The sequence below is a fragment of a genome, unplaced genomic scaffold, assembly GCF_019419815.1.
Source record: "Pyrus x bretschneideri cultivar Hongxiangsu unplaced genomic scaffold, Pyrus_bretschneideri_v1 Contig49, whole genome shotgun sequence".
Lineage (NCBI taxonomy): Eukaryota > Viridiplantae > Streptophyta > Magnoliopsida > Rosales > Rosaceae > Pyrus > Pyrus x bretschneideri.
In genome coordinates this window covers 2,940,983-2,965,063 of record NW_025999786.1, presented here as the reverse complement: position 1 = coordinate 2,965,063, position 24,081 = coordinate 2,940,983, and the positions used below count along the sequence as shown (strand labels likewise).

At 37.4% G+C, this 24,081-nt stretch overlaps 3 protein-coding genes across 4 annotated transcripts; all 3 read left to right on the top strand.

Annotated features, from left to right (window-relative positions):
• The first annotated feature begins 11,394 nt into the window (after positions 1 to 11,394).
• Positions 11,395 to 14,748, top strand: LOC103931699 (protein PHLOEM UNLOADING MODULATOR). Its single transcript, XM_009341221.3, has 4 exons — positions 11,395 to 11,943; positions 13,311 to 13,705; positions 13,876 to 14,066; positions 14,182 to 14,748. Exons 1-4 carry the CDS (start codon positions 11,561 to 11,563, stop codon positions 14,581 to 14,583), a joined length of 1,371 nt encoding a protein of 456 aa, XP_009339496.1. The 5' UTR covers positions 11,395 to 11,560; the 3' UTR covers positions 14,584 to 14,748.
• Positions 14,749 to 15,862: 1,114 nt separating this feature from the next.
• On the top strand, positions 15,863 to 19,258 carry LOC103931684 (thioredoxin-like protein slr0233). The gene is made up of 5 exons (XM_009341203.2): positions 15,863 to 16,225; positions 17,881 to 17,969; positions 18,143 to 18,320; positions 18,779 to 18,848; positions 18,967 to 19,258. Exons 1-4 carry the CDS (start codon positions 16,031 to 16,033, stop codon positions 18,839 to 18,841), a joined length of 525 nt encoding a protein of 174 aa, XP_009339478.2. The 5' UTR covers positions 15,863 to 16,030; the 3' UTR covers positions 18,842 to 18,848; positions 18,967 to 19,258.
• Positions 19,259 to 20,415: 1,157 nt separating this feature from the next.
• Positions 20,416 to 23,954, top strand: LOC103931683 (protein SET DOMAIN GROUP 41). 2 transcript variants are annotated; one of them, XM_048568647.1, is made up of 5 exons: positions 20,416 to 21,762; positions 21,849 to 21,888; positions 21,999 to 22,099; positions 22,438 to 22,536; positions 22,879 to 23,954. In XM_048568647.1, the coding sequence occupies exons 1-5, from the start codon at positions 20,992 to 20,994 to the stop codon at positions 23,908 to 23,910; spliced, it is 2,043 nt and encodes a 680-aa protein (XP_048424604.1). In that variant the 5' UTR covers positions 20,416 to 20,991; the 3' UTR covers positions 23,911 to 23,954. The 2 variants fall into 2 exon arrangements, with proteins under 2 accessions (XP_048424604.1, XP_048424603.1); XM_048568646.1 differs by having other exon boundaries at positions 22,438 to 22,539.
• Positions 23,955 to 24,081: the final 127 nt, after the last annotated feature.

The following is a 24,081-nucleotide window of genomic DNA, read 5'->3' as shown; positions in this document are numbered from 1 at the left end:
AACAAAATGAATACGAGATATTCCTTGTGGCAAATGATCCTCAATTGACATTATCCACCTAAGCTACGAGCACCAATCGACTCAAACCAAACAATAGGATAGAGTCTTGATATTTCAAACCCTCTTGTGATTTGCACCTTGATCATCATTTGGTGGGGACAAAAATTTATCTCTTCTTTTTATATTTTGGCATATGATCATGATGATTTTGACTTTACTACGTGTGTATTTGATGTTTGGAGGTGCACTAATTGGTGTATTGATATACATAATGGTTTATCTTGAGTGGAGCCATTAGGCAATCGAGAAGTACTTTCAGTTTGGATAGACAACACTGTTTCGAGACCGACTAATTATCTATCCAAGTCTCAATTAACAAGGGATATTTCAACTACCACAATTCCTCCAAGCAGTTATATTTAGTATATATAATATCTCAAATATCGCAAACATACATTTCATTCAAGGGGAATTGGAAATCATGCACTGCAGATCAAATATAGCAAACACACATTTCATTTTCCAGATGGTAACTTCTTTTTTGGGAAGTGTGTGTAGGACAGACGTGATCAACTTAGTTTAGTAAGTTTACTGTTTATTAAATTAAGTTTAGTAGGATATTATTCTATTTCTATTTCGCTTATTGTTTGTGGTTGTTAATATCATTAAATTTGTGAAATGGCTAGTAAGTTTGAATTGATCAAAATTGAGAGGCTCAATAGTGTCAATCATTGTATATGGAAGAGAATGGTTGCTTATCTTCTTACCCACAAAAAAACTAAGTATACAATTCAAGATGAGGCACCCATTCAGGGTTCTTGTGCTTCTACAAAGTGGGAGAAGGATAATGAAATGGCTCATGCCATAATTCTCAACCATATGGAAGATGATTTGATTCCTCTTTATGAGGGATATACAACTACCAAGGAGATCATGGATATTCTTGAAGACAAGTACAGTCCCAAATCTCAAACTTATATTCAATTACTTCTTGAGAAGTACAATGAGACACGTATGTCTGAGAATGATAGCATGGTGGACCATGTTACCAAGATGGAGATTATGGCAAGAGATCTTTCTAATGTTGGCCATCCTATTTTTGATGAAATGCAGTCTCTATACTTTTGAATAGTTTACCAAAGTCGTGGGATCATGTAGTAACTGCTTTGACATATGGTCAAAAGGAATTAACCATGACCACATTACTTGCGCTATTGGCTATAAGGGAAGTTAAAATGAATCGGAGGAAGGAAAATGACAAGATTATTAGAGATGGTGGTCTTCTACTGACTGAAAGTTCACAAAGTAAGCCACAAAGGATTAACAAAAGAAAAAACTCGAAAGAGTATACACACAATAAGGGCAAGAAAAATAATTGTTTCCATTGTGGTGAATTTGGACATTTTAAGGTTAATTGTCCTAAACAAAGGAAGAACAATGATATGCCGAAGGAATTGATTCTTTGAATCTATTCAAATATGATATATTTACAACATACTTTGAAAATTGTATTTTTGTGTAAGGTGTAAGATTATATTTTGTACGCATTTTCTATTAATAAAAGTATTTGTTTTATGTATAGTGTTCAATTTAATATATAGTATAATTACTATGATACTAAGAATAATGTATCAAAGAAAACCCAGGGAAGCACAAAGTTCCATTAGTAACCAAGAAATGGTTTAAAACAAAGACATTGTCAATGATCAAGTGGGAGAGAGATATAATCAATGATCATGACAATGATATGGTTAGTAACATGTTACTAGGTTCTAATAGTAATAATTAGAACAGTGGGAGAAAAAGAAAATTGAAGTTGCCAACAAGATTCGAACGGCAATTAAAATCTTCAATTTTGATTAGATTAATCAATCAGTGGGAAACCCAAACAAACTTTGTTTCATTTTATTTTATAATCAAAGAATATGATTATGTTTTTAATCAAGCACGTCGATAAGAAGTCAACATGTTTACCAAGAACTCAAGGTATGGAATTCATTGAATTAAGTAATATGTGTTTTTCTATTGTAGTGCATTTTTGCAGGAAATTTTGACTAAAAATTTAATGGTCGCTTAAAGTTGTGTTATAATATGGGCTGGTAAGTACTACAATGTAGGGTCAATGTTTATTGATATATATGGATTGTAATCCTAGGAATTATGTCAATGTGATTTATGATAATAAGTCCACAATCTTCTAGGAATTGTTAGTTCCTAAGGAGAACAAATTGATGCAAACTATCACTATATGGAATTATAGTGGAGAGGGATGATGTAAGAGTTGACCACACACCGTCGGCTAAGATGGCGGCCGATCCTATGACCAAAGGATTGCTCTGAAAGGTTATTCAGAGGAGTATGTGACTACAGATTGGAATATCATCTAGATGTTGTAGTTGGAACATGCAATATGGGCATCATTGGAGGGATTTTAGGGATGCCTGAAATGAAAAATTTGATGCAACTCTATCTGATTGATTGGTCGGATAAAAGATAGAGGGGCATTAGCAAGGTAATGGAGTTACAACAAATCTTCTTGTTTGTAAAATCCGTTCATAGGCATCAAGTTTGAATTTGTATAACATCTTGGCGCATAGTGTGTAAAGTCATTGATAAGGTGTATCAATGAAAGCCTCTGAATTGGCTTAGGAGGAAGTACTTGAGTGAAATTTGAACACAAGTCAAGTTAGTCTTGGTTGAAGTCGCCATTCATACTAGGTACGGATGATATTTTCTTAGTAAAGAGTAATTATGCCATTTTACTTGAACGATAGTAAAATGGAATTGTTGGTAAAAGTGCAGTCAGTAAAAGTGTTCAAAGCATGCGCACTTATAAGCCAAACCACTGACTAATGATAGTGTACATATGTTTATAAACTACAGTTGGAAAGTCGAGTGATCATGATTTGATACTTGGTAATGATATCCAATTTGTGTAGCCAACGGAATCTTACATCATCAAGATCAAGTAGGAGATGTTGGAATATGATCATGATGATGTTGACTTTACTATGTGTGCATTTGATGTTTGGAGGTGCACTACAAAAAAAATGAGCACTGCACACAAAAAATTATATGTGCCTTTTGAGGCCAAAAAGCACCAACATTTGTGCTCATAGACCAATAGCAACAGTGCAGCAACTAAGTTTGTATCTGTGCCCTCTATGGGCGTCACCATTACTTATAGCACACAATATGATGTTTTGTGCCCAAAGCTAAGCACAAATACAACCCTTATTGTGTCTTACCTCTAATAAAGGCTACTGAATGTATGGTGTAAGATGGGCACAATTGCTATTTTAAAGGCTTAGATTGCTGTATAAATGTTAAAGCAAGGGCACAACTTTAAAATTGTGCCACTATTATATTTTAATAAATACAATAAAACTCCAACACAATTAAAAATTTGTGGCATAATTGGATATTTTTATTTAAACATGGAAATCATCAGGTTGCTCATAGAACCTAATTTCCACCTAAATTTAGAAACTTACAAATCATCCATTACAAACTAAACATAAATCAACATTAGCACTAAAATAGTGAAGTTAATATATTACATAACCCATGTTCTCGGTTAAGACCGATTCATGCAACCTAACAATACAACCCATCCAAATGTTAAACCAAAAAATACATGTTATCCTATGCTGGACATACCCGGGATTCTCTATATACAACAAAATATAACATATCCAAGCTTGTATCCCCAAGTCAAATGTACTAATGGTTAAACTAGCAATATATAAACAAAATACACATCTACAAGGGCTGCTTGATGACAACTAACCAGTATTCTCACTTTGGCAGTCCTCATGCATCATAGCACTAGAAATTGGAGGTCCACACTGCACATTCTTGTCATTTCCACCTTCGAAACGCGTTGAAATCTGAGCGTGTGAGCTTCCACACCCTTGCTGCTGAGTTGAAGTACTTTGTGGAGCACCCACTCCAAATGAACCAATGTTGATGCCTACATGTGCCAACATGGCTTTCAATTGCTCAGCCATTTGCACCTTTGCTAACCTCAAATTCTCCTCTTGTTCGGCCCTAAGCCTTTGTATGCTTTCTTCTTGCTCTCTTTTCATCTTTTCCGCTTTCTCATTTGCCTCATGCATCATACGAGTCATTTTTTCTTCCGCAGCAGTAGTGGCTTGTTTCTGAGCTTCATAAGCTTCCCGAAGATACTTCACTTCCCTAGAAATACCTCGCTGTTCAGTAACAATTCCTGGTACATCTGCCCAACCAACTCCAAGGCCAAAGCCTCGCACTTGATTTCGCTTCTCCGGGCCCAGCACTTCTGCATAAATCGTATTACGAACCTCTGTTGTTACCTCATCACCACGCTCACGAACCTACACTTCCAGATTTTCAAACGCCAACTGTTTGAAAAAGCCTTAATCATTCGTAAATGCATAAAATTTCATTATAGGTTGCTGGAAATAAATTTGGTCAAGTGAAAAATGTACAAATTACCATCATTCTAGCAGATTCATCATCAACTGGGAGTTGCTTAGGTCCTCTTGTGTGTGTCATTTTGAAAAAAGTCACACGATCAGGTTCATTTCCATCATGTTCTTCAGCCTAAGACACAAAAAAAATCCCAAAAACAACCACAATCATTAAACAATCACAGTTACAATGACTAAAACTATAGTGCACTATATATAAACACAAACATCAATAAGGGTAATAAACCGTTGTTCCTGAAAAATTGGAAGAAAGAAAATACTTTAGTTTATGTCAAATGTATACTCATTTGAACCAAAATTAAATGTGAGATATAGTTTTTGAGACATTTGGATGTTTGTATTGATCTCGTACATTAAATATGCATGCATATCAATCCAGTTATAATTGATAGGATTGGGACATGATGACTACTTAATGCTTTCGTTTTCTATTTCATTTTGTTCAAGCATTAACCTGAATAACTGCAGTTTTCTTTTTGACAACGTCTTCTTTTTGTTGAATGTCTTCTTTTTGACAAAACTACTCCATTACTCGGACATTATTACTTGTTGGTTAATGCATTATCATTTTGAGGCAGGTGCAAGCACAATTAAGAAATATCCCATTACGATCCCTAAACTAACCTATGATACAAAATGAGGAACAAATCACAAAAACTAAGTCAAGTTTTAACCATGTACTTATAACAGGAATGAAAACAAGACTAAGATTATGAGTTAATCATGAGATATGTTCACTATCTGTAGCATTATTCCTGTAACTTTATGTTCATCTTTATCAATCATAAGATATAGTGACTATCTTCAGTACTATGTAAAACAAGTATTCATGGCAACATCAAATTATAATATATGGTACAAGAATCCAAACCCACTGTCCTCTGAAACCCACTGTCCTCAAACCATAAATAGCATCCACATGCCTGCCTATTCTGACTCCATCATCAAGGGTGTCTCAACCGTGATGATTTCCTACTCCAGTTGGAATGGGAAAAAGATGCATGCAAACCGTGATCTAATTACGGACTTCCCCAAGGGCACCCTTAAATTTAAGGTACCATTTTATTCATTTTTGTTTAATATCCAAGCTTGTTGCAGTTTTCTGGAGTTATCAACAATCACATGCACAGAAAGGTATAAAGTGGAATCATGTCTCATCTATGTACTGAGATTTCATGTAAGCACGAAACCAGCATGCCTAGTGTTAAAATCTTTCCATGAATTCAAAGAAAGGTTTCTGGCATCAAAACCTTTGCATATTGCATTTATCAGTACTTTTATTTGCGTGGTTTTCTCTTCCTTGACATCTCATAGCTTAAATTACAGATTTTCAAAATATATGCTCTTAATCGTGACTAGTTGACTGCTTTATAACTGTTCTTTCCCTCAATCTCTTCTTATTCTTCAAATGCTGTCAGCCTTATCTGTTTTCATTGCCTTTCTCAACATTGTGTATTTCCCACATGTTGGGTTTTAATACCTCCAATATTATCTAATCAAATTCAAATTACTTCCACATTACACATTAATGTGGTCAGGTTTTCTTGGACATTGCTTAGTGATTAGCATGATTCTTCACTTTCCCATGTTTCCACTTTTAGTGTCTATAGATGGGTCCGCTGCATTTACTTACTTTCTCGTTTTCCCCTCTAACGTCATCTCCATTTCATACAGTCAACCCCACTTTGTGGGATAAGGCTTAGTTGTTGTGTTGTGGTTTCTTGACTGCCCATAATGTTGCCATTACAGATTATTGTCTTTGTAGCAATCATAATACATTCAAACAAACTTCTGATGTAGATTAGTGCCTAGCATACATCGGTACCGCATCAGTTATATGATTTATCCTGTTTTGCATCAGTTCCCACATTTTAGCGTCTTTAAGCTTCATCTGTGTTAATGAGTTGAAATTTCAGATTCCATATGAAATTAAGGTATTTGTGATAAGTTGATAACTCAATAATATTACTGATCTCGAGTTCTGGTTGTTATCGGTCTATCCTAAAGAATAGAAACCCATTGAAAAATTGAAATTCAGAAACCTTACCTGTATCTTGGACCTCTTGTGTGTCGGTGTGTGTCACCAGAGGACAGAGGAGCGCCTTTGAACTGGACAGGGGAGTAGCCTTGAGGTGGATAGACTCCACGGAGGAGTGAGTTCGAACTGGACGGAGGAGCTGGAATGAGCGTCCTATAATTTTGGGAGAGTAAAGGTGAGACGGAATGAGAAAAGGTGGACTGGAAGCTTTCCAATTTCTAACCCTTTAATATAGCTACTAATTTTTTTAATTAATATTTTAAGAGTGAGTGGGCACAATGAGGTGGGTTTAAATCAGATTGTGGCAAACCAAGTTTTTGAATTTGGTGGTGGGAACATAATATAAGAGAGGGAGAAGTCCAATTTTAAAAAATAGAGGGAGAATCCAATTTGGAGAAGGAGAAACTTAATATAAGTTCAATTTTATAAGTCATTATTAGTTATAGTCCAACTTAATTTGTTTTATTTTTCGGGTGAGGTCCAGTGATTAATTATCCGCATAATTATAACCTAAAAAAATATATACTAGTAGTAAATCTACAAGGGCTAATTAGAAAGAAAATATTATTATATTAGAATATGACATAAGTTGATAAAAGGACCCAAGAGGAGTCCAGCATAGCATAAGATAGTTATATTTTCATAGTGCACCAGTGAAATATAACATAATACAAAATATATTAATTGTCCTCGTCATCGCTGCTTAAAATCTCAACGGTAACATTCTGCATATTTCGTGAGCTCAACTGTGGGACAGACAGACCTCTAGGACGAATTTGTGCTTGATAAGTGCGTGGTTCTTCAATAATAACGACATAACTGGTAGACTGTTCAGTTGTTATTTCAGCAGAAACCAAATTGACAGGATATTGTTCTGTCCTACCTGGGTTTGCCCATGCTGGCAATACACGTCCTTGAGGTGCGCGTACGCATCCGTTATTGAAGGGTAATGCGTAGCCAAGGCGACCATCAGCAAAAGTAGTAAGAATGTACTGATTATTAAAAGGACGAGGCATGCGCCCGGCATTAACAGGTTGTCGTGGACGTTGAACTGGAGGATTCGTTGTGGAATTTTCTGTTGTAATGTTGGAAGCAATATACGAATGTGATGCTGGAGATTCAGTTCCAATTCTAACTCCACGACGTCGCCTGTCCGCCATTGTCAATGATGTAGAACTTGCTCAAATTCAAAAGAAACATATGTGTATGAAGCAACCTTCTTAATTTCCATATACAAATTAGTAAGGGAGTGTGTGGACGTTTTATAGTAGAATAAAGGCACAAATCCATAATTGTGCCAACATATTCTTTTGCTATAGAGTATTTATTATTTATTAATATTTACTGGACACAATTTCTAACATTTGTGTCAGAAAAGAGGAATTTATAATTATTAAAATATATTCTCTATTTGAAGACCCAATGAGAAGTAGAGTGATTTATTATTTATTAATATTTAGTGGACACAATTTCTATCATTAGTGTCATAAAAAGGAATCTACAATTATTAACTCATTTGTCTATCTGAAGACCAACTAACTTTTGCACAGAGACCAACCCTAAGGGCACAATTGTTGGTTATGTGTCACTGCAGGTAGGACTTTAAAACCAAAAACCATATCACCAAGTATAAAAAACAAACCTGCAAGAAGATAACAATCCAAAAAGCAATTCAAAAAGATACGAATCTAACAAACATTCATTGCACCTGGAAATGATCCTTTGTAAATCTAAAACATGCCACTTAGTACTATGGTGTAGTGGTATTCTTCTTTACTTGTAAGTGAGAGATCTGAGGTTCAGCTTTCGGGAAAAACAAATTTGAACAACATTATTGCTAACTTATTTTGAGGCTAAAATATTGCACGGTAATAAACAGCTTCATACCATTATTTACCACAATTTTATAAATTTTAATTATTGGTGTGCTAGTGGAGGTAAAGACAAACGAGAAAGAACATATAGTGCCTTTGACAAATAATTTTTATAGACACAAAATATTTTTTGTGCCCATTTTCAGTAAAAAAGTTGTCATGTGATCCCACTCGACACGATTTCCGTGCCCATTACTGTTTTGTGTCTGCTTTTTTTAACATTGGGCACAATAGATGGTGCCCTCTATGGAATGGGAATTGTTTAAGCTTTTTGGTGGTCAAACTGACACAAAATTCTCAATTGTGCCCTTTATTTTGTACCCAAAGCTCATTTTTCTTGTAGTGGTGCACTATAAGATTGGTGTATTGATATACGCTTAACCAAATGGTGTGATAAAAGGTATGACTTATCATGAGAGTTATACCCTTTTGTGTCTTATCATAAAAGGATAAAACCATTTAGAGAAGTCTCACAACTCTATGGAAAGGGTATGACGAAGTCTATAAAAGGAAGATTCATTCCTCTAGACAAATTGTGAAACTTGAAATAGATTATCTTCTTCCCTTTGGTGTGCTATTTCTTCCTTGACACTACCACATAATATTAAATAGTCTAACAACATTAGAGTTTGATCTTGTGACAATTGTGCTAAATTCCGTCAACCTTCTAATCCCCATGCATAGTTATAAATCCTAAATCATGTTGTTCTCCGTGCCCAACTTAACAATCCTTCATCTCATTTGAATTTGTGGAATTGGAAAGCAATCACACCGCTTATAAAATGCAAGGCATCAGAACCGTGATTGCGTTGGAGAAGGATTCTATCATCTTTGCTTTTGTTGCTGTCAAAACATTTTAAATAAAAACTCCAAGATAATTATCATGATAAAAACTAACGATAAAATCTTAAAGAAATTACTAAAAACATTTATTTACTCTCGAAGCTATATGTGTTTGGCGCCTATAACAGTTCTAACTAAAGCGAGCAATGAAATTAATTAATAAACTAATTTAATTCCACAAACCACGAGTGACATTTAGCTAGCAACACATCATGGTTATCCAAATTAGATACAAGTATTCGTGAAACTCTTCTAATCATTTGATTGTAGTTACAATGTAATTCGGTTCTTCTATCATTCGTATCCTAATCAAGATTGATGTGATATGGAATAATGTCAAATCACATGTAGTTATCTATGATCACCATGATGCATTTTATGTTAAAACAGTTCTTACAAACATAGCTTGATTAACAGTTACTCTAGCTAGAGATGTTCGACATGGATCTTCAAGTGGCTTTGAGGGATATCCTTCTATTAAACAATCACCAGGAGGTGATAGATTCCTTATTGCATATTCATATATCTCCATACTCATACACATGAACCCAAACAACACATTATTGGGCTATGCGAGGTAATGAGGGCTTTGAGGTGAAGTTAAAGATATATTTACTATGGCCATATATTTTCGAGATGGTTCTTCAAGTAGCTTTGAGAGATATCTCCTTCTATTGAACAATTACCAAAAGGTAATAGATTCCTTATTGTACATTTAGATATCTCCATACTCATACACATGAACCCAAGCAACACCTGTTGGGTCATGCAGGATAATGAGGGCTTTGAGGTGAAGTTAAAGTTCATATCCATAAGCACAAGATATCTGATGATGCCTAATGTCTAAGAACTATTTGCATATTATAGTTCGAAGCTCTGTAATATTTGACATGTGGTAAACATCCATACATTTAAGCTTCTTGAGCGGCCACGTTTGTTGAACTTGTCTAACAGACAAACACTTGTATATCCTCCATGTGCCCAATACGCTTTGTACGAGACCATGCTAACTTTAGTGCGATTTACACTGGCCTTACTGAATAGTCAATGTCCAGTTGAGTTTCCAGTCGACTAGGAATTTAATTTGTTTAAGGACTAAGTGATTATGAATATAAGATTCCCTGCCCTAATATCGTTTAAGACATTATTTCGATACCTTAAGTCTTATGGATTCATTCATAGTATATTATCTCTATAATATAGAGTCAAACTCGTAAATAAATAAAATTTGCCCTTTTTATTTACTAATTAATATGAATTTGTTACATTGTCCAATATTATAAAATTAGTTTTTAAGCCACAACTCCAACTCTCACACTTCTTCTCCCAATCTGTTTGTTATCTATTTATTCTTTCTTTCTCTATATTTTATTTCTAACATATATAAAATTGTATGTTTTTTTTTATAGTTTAAAATGTTAAACAAGTGTAGGGGGTGGTTTCGTTACAGCTGTGCTATTACCGTATTAGACCTATCAAGTTTAAAAGGTGCGGATTTGCCCAGTTATCCATATTCGTGTGGACTTCCCGCATGTTCTTAGGTTTAAGAGCTCTCAAATGTACTGTTATTTAGAAACATGATACGAGCTCAATTATGAAGCCTAAGGGCTGTAAGGTTTTGGTTAAGCCACAATGATCTAACCAAATAATAAAGTGACATTGAACTCAAATTAAATATAAAACCTTAGACTTTTAATTAAAGAGAAATATTACAATATATAGTAGTAAGTGGTAAAATGATTTTTAGTAATTGATTATTTACTTTATATGGGAATGAATGCTCTAAATTTTGGTTTTTTATGCAACAATGTTAGAGAACTTCCACCCATTGCCCTCTGGCAAGTGCTTTGAAATTGCCTTTAACCTCAAAATACATCTCCAGTGGCCCAAATAGCAAGGGGTAATGGGTCGGCCACGCCAAGCTCGCCCAACTATCCCGGAATTCATGCCCAAGGCCAGCAGATAATTAGATGCCAACATGACTTCAATCACGTTATTTTTTTTATGTCTAGTGCCTGTATTACATGGGCATGCGGGTGAGTGGGTTGACAACTTCTGTTGTTATGGGCCCCTGTAGCAGCAACTCAGACTGAAGATCCGACAACTCGAAGACGTGGCCATGGATTTCTAATGGCCGGATGATCTGAATCGTTGAATTTTTAATGTTAAAAGAATTGAAAAGTTGTGTCATGTGGCGGGTTCTGATGCGTCAATTTAATAATAAGAAAATTAAATTGTCAGAATTAATCCAATCATTAAAAAGTGAAAAAATCAAATGGAAACCCACAAACAAAAACAAAACAAAAAAAATACTTGCATGAGAGACGAGACTAATGTTCAAACCCCCAAGTGCCAACCTCCTCCAGCTCCCGGTTTTCTTTAAACCAGCCACACCATCAGCTCACTCTTTCTCGTTCACCACCATGCGGTGGCTGCCGCTGAGGTCCGGCGGCCTTGGGATCGCCGCTGTGGCCTATGTGGCAGTCGACTACCTCCGCCACCTCTCGCCCACGTGGCACGGCCGTCTTCAGCCTGCGCTGCACACCGTACTCGCCGTCATTGCCGTCAGTCGGGTTCCTTTCTACAAGCATTGGTCCTCTGAGTTTCGCGTCGTCTTTCCCTTTATCGGTTCTATGCTCTTTATGATCTTGGCTCTTCTCCTTGAAGCTCTCTGCGTCCGCTTTGTCACCGCTGTTCTCGGCCTTGATTGGAACAGGTATTGTCCTTATACTTCCATTATCTTTCTCTCTCTCTCTCTCTTTCTCTCCCCCTCTGTGTATATTGATCTGCATTTCGAGTTCTCTGCTTTATTTCGGTTGTTAAATCCCTAAATATTATGTGGGTCGAGTTTGATTTCGTTGTTTTTTCGGCATTTCGCTGTAATCTGAATCACCTGTTGTGTTTATTGTGCTAACTAATTACCAGACTAGGTCAAATTTATGTGATTAGTGCCAGGATTTTAAGGATCTGATGTTATATAATTTTTTTTTTTTGAAACGATGGTTTAATACTAAAACTTGAATACAATCAATGTCGTGGAATGGAAGAGAATAGTGTTAGGTCTCATTCCACGCTAACTCATTATGAATCGATAATGCTAATATGGCAAGCCTATCGGCGACGCCATTAAATGCTCGAGGAGCGAATTGAAAAACGAACGTCATTCAACGGAGCAGCCAAGGACTTCACGTCTTCAACCAATAGTCCTAAACTGGAAACATCCTTCAATGAACTGTGCATGCATGGCTGCAATGGTGCCCACTCAATCACCTTCCACCACCACTTTTGTTAAAAAGCGCATGAAACGATACGGTTCTAACTTGTCAATAAAGCGACCGAAATGATGAAATGACAGATTTGCTTGGTTGTCACCAATAATTTATGTCAAACTCCCCCATATTGTTTAGAGAAGGCTAGCAAATCCAAGAACTCAAGTATATTATCTGACTTGCATTTAGGGTGCCGGCCTACAAAAAAAATTTATGCATCTTTGCTCCACTTGTTTTAGCTCTTTATTTAGATGTAAAATTGTGTGCTTCAATATAAATGCAAATTCCATCACGATAGTTAGACAACCTTTGGGCCACAAAAGCTTTAACTGTTAGGGAATGAATCAGCAAACAAGTGAGGAATGAGAATTGGAGTATTCAGACTAAGAACCTCCAGCTACCAAGGCTCTAATATTATGTTAGATGACCACTAGCCCTCAAAAGCTTGTGCCGTTAGGGATCAGTTACAATGTAATGTATTATCAACCAAACAAAAGGAATCTGAAAAGAAAATACACATGGAAAAATATCTTCTTGTAAAGTTTCTTGTCAAATTTCCACACATAAGCAACATTTTTCATTTGATTTCTGTTTAATAAAGTCCCTCGGCATTGTTGTTATAATTGAATGATTTGATACAATGATTATAAGGTCTGTGTCTCTCAGATGATTTGATGCAGTCAATTTTCTTTTATTTCTTATCATCGCTATCGAGAGGATATTTTTCATTTCTCATGCAATATTAGCCCTAGTTTTTAGCCAAGTATTTGATGAGAGGAAACTGATTGACCTTTTTATGTTTGATACTTGACAGTCGCACAGCTCCTCTTCCCGACACTGGCCAGTGGTTGCTTTTGGCACTGAATGAGAAACTTCCTCATACATTAGTGGAAATATTGAGAGCTCGTATTATTGGACTGCATCATTTCCTCATGTTGTTTGTGATGTTGGCTTTTTCCGTACTGTTTGACTCTGTGAAAGCTCCTGGCCTTGGACTAGGTGCACGCTACATGTTCACCATGGGTATTGGCCGTCTTCTTCGTGCCATAACTTTTGTATCAACTGTTCTGCCATCTGCCCGGCCTTGGTGTGCTACTACTCGTTTCACAGTCCCTTCATATCCTCATCGCTGGGCTCAGAAGTATTATGTTCCGTATGCTTCGGATTCTAATGCTATTCGTGAATTGTTACGGCAGGATATAGCTTTTGGTAAGTACCACATAATTGCTTCATTTTCTTCTTGGTCTGATCCCTAGGTTTCATTTTCTCGATTGCAACTTCAGCACCAATAGTTTCCTTTCTACCTGTCAGCAAATGCATTCCCCTTTGAGGATAATGTAGCTGTGTATGTTACAACATTTTTTATTTGTTTCCCCTAGCCAATACTGGAAAATTACTTGGGGACTTTCGGCCGGATTGGGGTCGAATGAGCTTCCTAATAGATTTTCTGCGACCAACCGCGCTGGATGGACCATGGTATAGTTCACTGAAGAATGCTGGAGGCGGCTGCAATGACCTCATATTCAGTGGACACGTGCTAGTTGCTGTATTGACAGCTATGGCCTGGACGGTACTGCCTAATATGTATTTTGACATGTCTAGCCACTGCCACTTGTTTTGTCTAAGAAGCAACCTACTTGTGGTGCTGGTTGTTGATTTCTTTGAATCTGATTCGATTGTTGCAGGAAGCTTATGGTGGTTATAGCTCAGTTATCATATGGTTGCTTGTCGGGCACTCTGCACAGAGAGAAATACGGGAGCGTCACCATTATAGCGTAGACTGTGTCGTGGCCATTTATGCTGGAATCCTCCTTTGGAAGTTTACAAGTTTCTGGTGGCCAGCCAAGGATGCAGGCAGGGATAGGAGGATCACAATGCTTGAGAAGATTCAAAGTCGACTAACCCAAGCTGCCAAGGACTACGACATAGATGAAGTGAGAGAACTTCTTAGAGAAGTTGAGTTGGGAAGTCAAGAGAGCCAGAATACCAAAGGGCCGAGCACGGGTATGTGGTTATTTGCTTGTGCTATCATAGTCGCTGCAATCGCCATTGTTCTTCTTGCCTTGATGATGACAAGCGCTGGATAATTTGCTGGCACGATTTTCCTTCAACGATCTTGACGGTCAAACATTCATTGTAGTTCCTTGTATTGTGTTGTAGATGGTTTTGAGGTTTTGTCATGATATATAGAGATATAGAGCCTCCTAACGGAAGGGATGTCCATTTTTTTGAAAAAATGGGATTAATTGTGGGATGCATTCCACATCGATCTTTGCTGATCCGAAGTTTCAATTTTGTAAGTCTTGATTCATAAATCATCATTGCAAAAATTTAATTCAATCACTATTTGCCTATTTAATTGTCACAATGAAAATGTTTCTTAGAACTTAGTGTTCGTCAATTTCTTTGTACTCAATTAGATGTCTCAAATATTTCTAATTTAACTAATATTTTGTAAGGATAATCTATAAGGTGCAACTTGAAAAATAGACGTTGAAGTTTGAGATGGAAAAAAAACATGGCATCCCCTTCCCTTAAAGGCTATTTATAGAGATAATCTTTTGAACTCTAAGACATTCATTTATACCAAACAAAAGGAACAATTACAATTTTACAATAATAATAATAATAATAATAATAATAATAATAATAATAATAATTCCTAAACTCTTATCAAACAGTCATATGGTTTTTGGATAATTTTTGGTAAATACGATCCTTGTGGGAATATCTAAAATATAGATAGTTCGGATTGATGAAATACATTACGAACTGGGTCCACAAAAACATGACCAAAAGCTGCATAAAAAAAAGTGGTGCCGGATATAGATATTGTCAATGAGTTTGATACATAAATGGCTACCCAATCATGGAGGCGTAGCTATTGTGCATCGGTTGGCTCGTTCTAAAGGTATTTTTACATTTTTTTTATATTATAACTACAAACTAATTCTGTAAATTGAGTAGTTACTAGGTTTACGATTTAATGATATTTTTTTATATTTATAAGTGAGAGTTCGTTTAAGTTTTCAGCTCACAATTGTATAAAAAAATAATAAAAATCTACAAATTTGTCAATTGATCCATCTAAATTCTAATAATTAATTATACATTTTTTTGGTAAAAAGAATTGATTGGAAAAATAAATAAAATTAAAAAGGTGAAGGAGGGTGCAGCATGTAGTAGCACGTGACTTCACACGAACGTCTTCCGGGAACACAGGAATTAAGCATACAGACAATCGCCGAATGGTCTTCAATTTGGGGTCACAAGAGTCAACTACGTCCGTCCGATCAACTTATTTTTCTTGTTCCAACAATCCAGCCGTAAATAATTAAACGCCACCATAGCATCATACACCTGAAGCAACACCGTAATATATCTCCTCTTGGCGAGCCGGAAGAGCAAGTGTCTTTGTTCTTCGCTGGAAGTATTTTTCTGTTCATTTTCTTTTCCGAATTCCGATTATCCAAACGGGAGCGAGGAAGAAGAATCCGTCGGACAAAATCTCACTGACGGGAGCATCCAATCCAAATGGCGGTTTCCGTGACGGCGTCCACGATTCTTTCTCTCAGCTCTGACCGTACGACTCGCTTAGCTGCGGCGGCGGCCTCATCCTCCTCCTCTTCTTGTTCAAAACTGTCTTCCTCTACTTCGCTGCGATTTCCGGCGCAGCTTCGACGTGTTCGGATCGGAAGTCAGGACTCACGGCCTTGGCGTCTTTCTCCGGTAATCAATTTTCCGTTTTTGTAGTTTCGTAGTCTGTTTGTTTCCCGAGAAAATCGAGGAATTTAACTTTACGAAATTGTGTAGCGTTAAAATTCCTGTTCTAAAATTTCTGTGTTTAGTAGTGGAAGAAATTGCAAAATTTAAATTTAGGAAGCAAAGGATACAACTGCAAATCTTATTGTTATCATATTTATGGCCTAAACACCAATTGCTTTGTATTTCGTTGGTCCTTGCCGTTTCCTATGAGTTGTGAGAAAATCACATGGGTCGGTTTTCGGAGTTTCCAAATTTTAGTCTTTTCAAGAGAAGAAGATAATTAATCAAAAAATGCAGGAAAAGTAAACTCAGAGGATGGTTTGCAAGACACAGATTTAGCATGCTACAGGAGGCATGTGGAATATAGAGCTTAAGGAAATGGAACTCACTTTTGATGGTCTTTGAAATGGTTTTGTACTTGATTTTGGCGCACGCAGCTGACTTTTTTAGACTATCGGTATACTAATTTGGAATCAAACCTCTCCCAAACAATTAGAATGCACATTGTCACCGATATAGGATATTAGGTTGCGACAATTTGATCTACCCCCATTTGCCAGGTAAAGTACCTTTTCATGATAACCGTTTGGGGCATAAAGTTGGGAAGGGACAACCTAGAACCAAAATTACTGAATGGGATGAAAGTTACAGATTGTAAAACTTGGATAGTATATCTTGGGACTATTTGAATGCTAGACACAGTGAACAAATCCATATTTGAGGCCTTCATGCATGAACTTGAGTGTTCTTTAATCATCTGATCAGAAGCTGATTGTTTATACCAGTCAATCGACGGTCCTCCTATCACTACTGGCTTTGCCTCAAGTTACAAGTGAAGTTTCAATTCAGGATGATGACCTATCATGTTGAAGATCAACACCAGCCCAATTGGTGTTTGGATTCTAGAAGATTCTAGCAGCAAGTCTAGAAGGCAGAGCTTCTAGAAGACTTGCACTTTGTCCAGGTGCAATGGAACTAGATTTTTCTAGTTCAAATATGCATGGAAGGCGGTCGGTAAAGAAACATTAAATATAGAATTATCTAGGCTAAGTAGTCTTTTGTAGGGACTAGAAGGATGTTTCTTATGTTGGTGGAAGAGTGTGTGCATGATCAATGCACTAGAAAGTTCTAGTGATAGTATAAGTCGGCAAACATGCCTGATAAATATGTATGTATGAGTGTTGTAATGTAACCAAGAAGAAGTAAGAGAGCAAACCAAGAGAGAGCTAAGTAAGAGAGTGAGAAGCCTTGCAAGTGAGTAGTCTTGTGAAGAGTGCAAGTGGTCTAGAGTTTTTCTCTAGAAGTGAGAGAGTGTCATAGCTTCTAAAGTGTGTCCTTGATAGTTGTTGTGTTGTAATATTTTGTGAGTTAATACAAGTAATTTGTTTACTTGTTTTGTCTCTCCAACACTTGTGTTAGAGCTGTGTGCTCTAGTTTTTCCTCAACATATCACTTAGGTAGTTATCCATATGGACCATGTTGTGACAGTTTCAATAGCTGCGTGTACTCTTTCTTTGCTATCTTCGGAATATTTAGCCTGTATAGCTAAATTATGAAGTGTGACTGAATTGGTGATTCAGTAATTGCATGTATATGTGAAAAAACATTACTTTTCGTAGGTTGAAGCAAAGAAGCAAACATTTTCATCCTTCCAAGATTTGCTGGCTACCTCTGAAAAACCTGTGTTGGTTGACTTTTATGCAACCTGGTAAGCCTTGCTGGTGTATCTCACTTCTTATTTTGTTTGCAAATTTGTCATTATTGTCGTATTGTCAGTTAAACTTTAGTTCCTAAACAAGGTAGTAGCTATTCACCTTTTAGGTTTTCCATCCCTATATAAAGGTAACAATAGACAATTAAGTAATAAACTCTGGTTGACAGGTGCGGACCTTGTCAATTTATGGCACCCATCCTCAACGAAGTCAGTATTACGCTGAATGACAAGATCCAGGTTGTGAAAATTGACACAGAGAAGTATCCTAGCATTGCTGATAAATATAACATACAAGCATTGCCTACTTTCATCATATTTAAGGATGGAGAGCCATTTGACCGCTTTGTAAGTTGAATTTGTTCTCTTTTTTCCTTTGGGAGATAAATATGTTTGCCTCTGGTAGACGATCAAGTGTCTAGAAATGTGTAATCTGTCACATAAAATCTCATACTGATTGCATACTTTTTATACGGTCAGAATGTGGACGGGTATTGTCAAGTTGTTACGCTTTGATGTTAATTCCAATTTTTAGATTTTGTAAGATATCCTATGCACTTGCATTGGTTTCCAATTTCGTCAGATGTGTTGCTTCGCATGCTTTTCTTCTTCTTTTGTTTAGTTTTGATTCGAAAATGTTGAATTAGAAGGATTTATATTCTCTTAGATCCAAAATATTAGATAGAATAAATAATGTATGTTCTGTGTGCATGTATGCAAGCCACTGCTAGATTAGTTTTGGCGGTTTTACTTTTTGTTTTTGGTCGATTTTAAATATCTATGATGACTTTGCTTTCATTTTGCAGGAGGGTGCTATGACTGCAGATCAGCTTGTCGAACGAATAGAAACTACTTTGAAAGTTAAGTAGGAGACAGGTGAGCTCTATAATATTCGCGAGTTGAGAGCACTCTTATCGCCCGCTGTTCTTTCTCTGCTTCCTCCTCCCTATTTCCTAACCTTTCCTTTTTCTTCACTCTTCTTTTATTGGTCCAGCTTCTCAGGTTGAACTGAGAAGCTGATCGATTCAGCCGCATTGCAAGAAATATGGATTTTATGAAGAAAGGCACTGGATGTTCCTCTGCTTTTTATTTTTTGTATGTAACTGGTTTGTACTAACAAAAAAGTGAGACTTGTTCACCCGGTTGGCGTAGTCGTGCGGATAAAGCTTAGTGAAAACAATTTTACGATGTCAGTTTCTGTTGTGATATACACATCGACATCAGTTGCATTCGATTGAAATTCATGATTTGGAAAAATTAATGAAATTTTGTGGACATTCATTTCATTTGCAATGCAACTTAGACCTTGTTGGCAATTGGTTTGTGGACGCAAGATTTACCACTTACTTTTGATACCTTGGCAAATTAGAGTCACTAATTAACAATGGCATGTCTAGTAAGAAATTATTTCTGCATGCCTCCCCTTCCATTTCCTACGCCTGTTTAACTAGCAGGCGCACAAATCATTCGTAATAAAGATATGCAAATACGAGATCAAATTCATTGAGATTGAATGAACAATAATTTGGTATCTTATGTCTAGCTGCGGATATGACTCTGACCTCAGGAGGTCTCAATGGAAAAATTTTCAGAAAAAATGTAGACAGAAGTGACATTGAGGAATTAAATGATAATACCTTTCATTCGTAAATAATAGTATAAACAACGTTATTACAATCTACAAAGTCCAAAATTGTCATCGACGAGTTTTCATATTTTGAAAGTGTTTATGATAGTTTCATACTCAACGATCAATCCACAACTCTAATAACTGAAATTTGAGAATAATGATTACAAATAGTGAATTTGATACTCTAGGAGGGAGGAATAGTGACTATTCGGAATAAATTCTCTGCAAAAAATTAGCAATTAATAACAAACTCTGTCGCTGGCTAATCTAATAGATCTATTATTAAACAAAAAAAACAAAAAACTATTAAATGGGACATTTTTTTAGTATAAAGGGCACACTGGTTGGTACACTATGTGTCATAATGTGAGTGGGAGAATTTTTTTTTTTTTGAACAAATAATATTACCTATACTAAGACAAGACAAGGAGCGAGTTAAGCCTCAAAATGACTTGGAAAAATTGGCGAAGGCGAACCTAGATAGAGGAAAACCGGCTGCAGTTCAATTCAGATCGCTGATCAGATCAGGAGGAGGACAGATGGATCAGCCTCCTCCTCGTCCTCTTCGTCTGTATATATGCAGCGAGGAGCGCAAGTATACGGATGGTGACAGGTGCCGTTACATAATCTACGCCATCGAACTGAGCGATCTGTTAAATTGCCCCTGCAAGATTAAACCTGATGCAAGCTCTCAATCTCCCAGATGCCCCACTTGCAAAGCCAAAGCCAAGGCAGCCAAAACCCAAAAGGGCCGGCTTATAGCCTTCTCATCTAGGAGGTTCAAAATTCTGCTTTTTTCTTTGGAAGGTGCGTCTTCTTATTCAAACTTGAGTTTCCTTCTCCAGACAAAGAACCACCCTCACTAGTGCTGCTGCTGATGATGGTGATGATTATAATTATAATGATAGCGGCTGCGATTCTAAAAGATCATTCGATTTCTCCTCCTTCAAAGCCGACATCCTCTCCACTCGCATCTTTTGAGACTGCTCACGTAGCCGTGCTTGATTGCTTTGCCATTATCTGTATTTGCTTTCTCCTGCGTGCGGCCTTAACTTGTAACTGTACTAGCTGCATAAAAACCCAACAAGCAAGAATTGTCAAGCTTTTGTTGTCATTCAAGTATAACGTCATCTGCAATCCAATTGAAGCATCATTATCTTTGAGCAACAAATGAAAGGGCGCCCTCTCGGCTCCCTATGGCATGATATTCATTTTTACAATTAAGAACTAATCATTTCGAAACTTTATTAAAAAAATTAAACATTTTTTTTTATTTTTTTTTGGAAATGTTTTTATTTTATTGGCATACAACTTCTCAATTATGTAGTAATTTAATTCAAATTGTAAAGTAAAGGCTTTTGAAAGGTTACCGAAAGCGCAGTGACGGAGATGGAGGAGATGGAGATGAGGGCCGGGGAAGACATAGAGATAGGACAAGACATAACGCCGCCGCTCCCTCCGCTTTCTTCCGCTCTCCATCACTCCCTCCTCTCATCTCACTGCTCTTCCTGCTTCTCCCCACTCCCTCCCCAACCCTTCCCTCCCCTCTGTACCCCTTCCTTTCCCAACACTCCCTCCTCCTACTACTGCTCCTCCCTCTGCTCCTCCGCCGATTCTCCCCTCCACGTCTCCAGCGCCGAGCCCTACCTTCTCCTGCTTCTCCAATCCCACCCCTCCGCCTATCCCAACGGCGACTCCTCCGACCTCCGCGCCGCCCTTCGCCTCCTCCAATCGCTTCCCGCCACCTCCCCCTACCCCCGCATCGCCGGCCTACTGACGAATCGCCACAAACTCCTCCACCACCACGACCATAGGGTTCGCGACGGCGCCAGAGCCATGTTCCTCGCCAGGAAGATGCGGGATGAATCTCCGAATTTCTCTATCGATGCGACTATTGCCGACGTTGCTCCGCACGACGCCGTATTGGAGGAGGCCGTGCTGTCATTGGTGCTAACGAACGCCGTGGAGGTGCAGGATAAGACCGGGCGCATCCTTGGAATTTCCGTCTACGGTCCCAGCTTCTGCTGGATCAATCACGTCTGCTCCCCGAATGCTTGCTACCGCTTTTCTTTGATGACACCGCCAACACCACCTTGTTGGCCCGAAACGCCGCTGCTGCGCATTGTCCCCTTCGGCCGCTCCTCCGGTCCTGCCACACAAGTAATCCCTGCAAATTTGCACCGTTTGTTTAATTTATAGTGGAATAAGATTGAAATTTAGAGTTGTGAGATGGATATTTGTTGCAGATTGAGAATGGTGTTTGTAGCAATAATGTGTTAGCAAAAGGTGTTGTGGTTTTTTTAAGTTTTTGTGCTTCTTTTCGGTTTTTGTTTTTTTGAATTAGAACACCAAATTTACCAGTATTATTGAACCATTCGTCTATACTATGAATGTAGAATGCCGAGGTTATGGTCCAAGAGTGACGGTTAGGAGCATCAAGAGAATCAAGAAAGGCGAAGAAGTGACTGTTACTTATACTGATTTGTTGCAGCCAAAGGTATCTGCATTTTATCTAAATACACATTATACATGGATCAGTGATTGGAATTTTGAATTCATATAATCCACATCTGTTTTGTCAAGTTAACTGAGCGATGTGTCGATGACTGTGAGATGAGATTTGCTAGTGTCATTTTATGCTTATTGTCCCTGTCTTAGGAAACTAAACTTGATGAGACAATGCAAGGCAATCCGACTTCTTTCCACTTTAGGGATTAGCTAAATCTTGCCCCATTTGACTTTTCTTTTACTTACTTCCAATTTTAATGTTGATGTTATATTTTAATCGCTTTCTTTTAACGTCACATTTTCTTTTCTTCTCATGAGCACCTCCAGGCAATGAGGCAGTCAGAGCTATGGTCAAGGTATCGGTTTATCTGCTCTTGTACACGATGTAGTGCATCACCCCTAACCTACGTGGATCAAGCTTTGGAGGTGGTAATTCATGAAAACTTCTTTTTTTTTTCTTGATATTCTCAATTAAATACTGATTCTTAAGTCTGTTTGGAGTTATTCCCTAATATCTTTATACTATTGATTTTACAGAAATTATAAATGCACTAGGATATTTGTACTTCTAGATTCTTGTTTTTGTATCCCCCCCCTGTATATAGTTTGCCTTTCACTTTGAACAAAAGGTCTTTTTCAACTTGAACGTGAATTACCTCCTAACCATTTTTCTTCCTCTCTGGCAGTCAACTTTATTTCCTAGGATGTAGCTAATGTTGTTATTGGTGTTTTTTGAACAATCATTAACCTTCGCCTTCAAAACTCCAGGAAATATTTGCAGTCAATTCCAGCTCCTCCAGTTTGAGTTTAGAAATAAACTTTGATAGAGATAAGGCAACGCAATTGTTGAGTGTTTACTTTAATGATGCTATTGATGACTACCTGTCAATTGGCGATCCTGAATCTTCTTGTGAGAGGCTTGAGCATGCGTTCACACAAGGACTCTCTGATATGCAATTAGATTGCAACGGAGAGACATCGCAGCTGAGATACTGGTTGCACCCATTAAACTACCTCTCCCTAAATGCCTACACAACACTGGCTTCAGCGTATAAAATCCGTGCAACTGACATGATAGCTTTATCTTCTAAAATGGATGATCATCTGTTAAAAGCTTTGAACTTAAGCAGGACTGGTGCAGCATACTCCTTGCTACTTGCTGGTGCAACTCACCATCTGTTCCACTCTGAATCGTCTCTAATTGTATCTGTTGCAAATTTCTGGACAAGCGCAGGGGAGTCATTGTTAACTCTTGCTAGAAGCTCATTCTGGAGTGAGTTTGTCCACCGGGATCTGCCTGTGTCAAATCCATGTTCCACTGCAAGATATAGATGTCCAAAATGCTCATTGATAGACAAATTTGAAGCTTGTTTATTCTATGGTCAAGTTCGACATGCAGATTTTGACGATGTCTCAAGTGAATTCATTGATTGCGTCTCTAATTTTACACAGAATGTTTGGAATATTTTGGCTCTCAGTTGCCAGTACCTTAGAGTGATTAAGAGTCCTATCGATTTTAGTTGGCTTGGTACCACAAAATATTCCGGCGTAGGGGAAGTTCTGATTCAGTCTAGTGGCACTAAAGCGGGTTCTTGTGGGACTGAGAGAAGCATTTCTGGAAGCAAAGCAGAGGGATACACAGACCAGGTACGGATATGTATTTTTAAGCTCGGTGTCCATTGCTTACTATATGGAGGATATCTAGCGAGCATATGTTATGGTAATTCCCATTTGACCTGTTATGTTCGTAATATTTTAGATATGGAAGGGATATTGAATCCTTGTCATGAACCCAATTGAGTTTTAAGATCTTAGAAGTTAAATTATTCTTGTTTTGATGTTAATTGCTGTGTTATTATACTCATTAAGAATCTGTTAAAAACGTTGGTTGCATATATCGCCTTCTCTGCTTGTGATTTTTCACCTCCAACTCTATTCGTCTTGCATGATGCCCCAAGGAATCAGGCACAA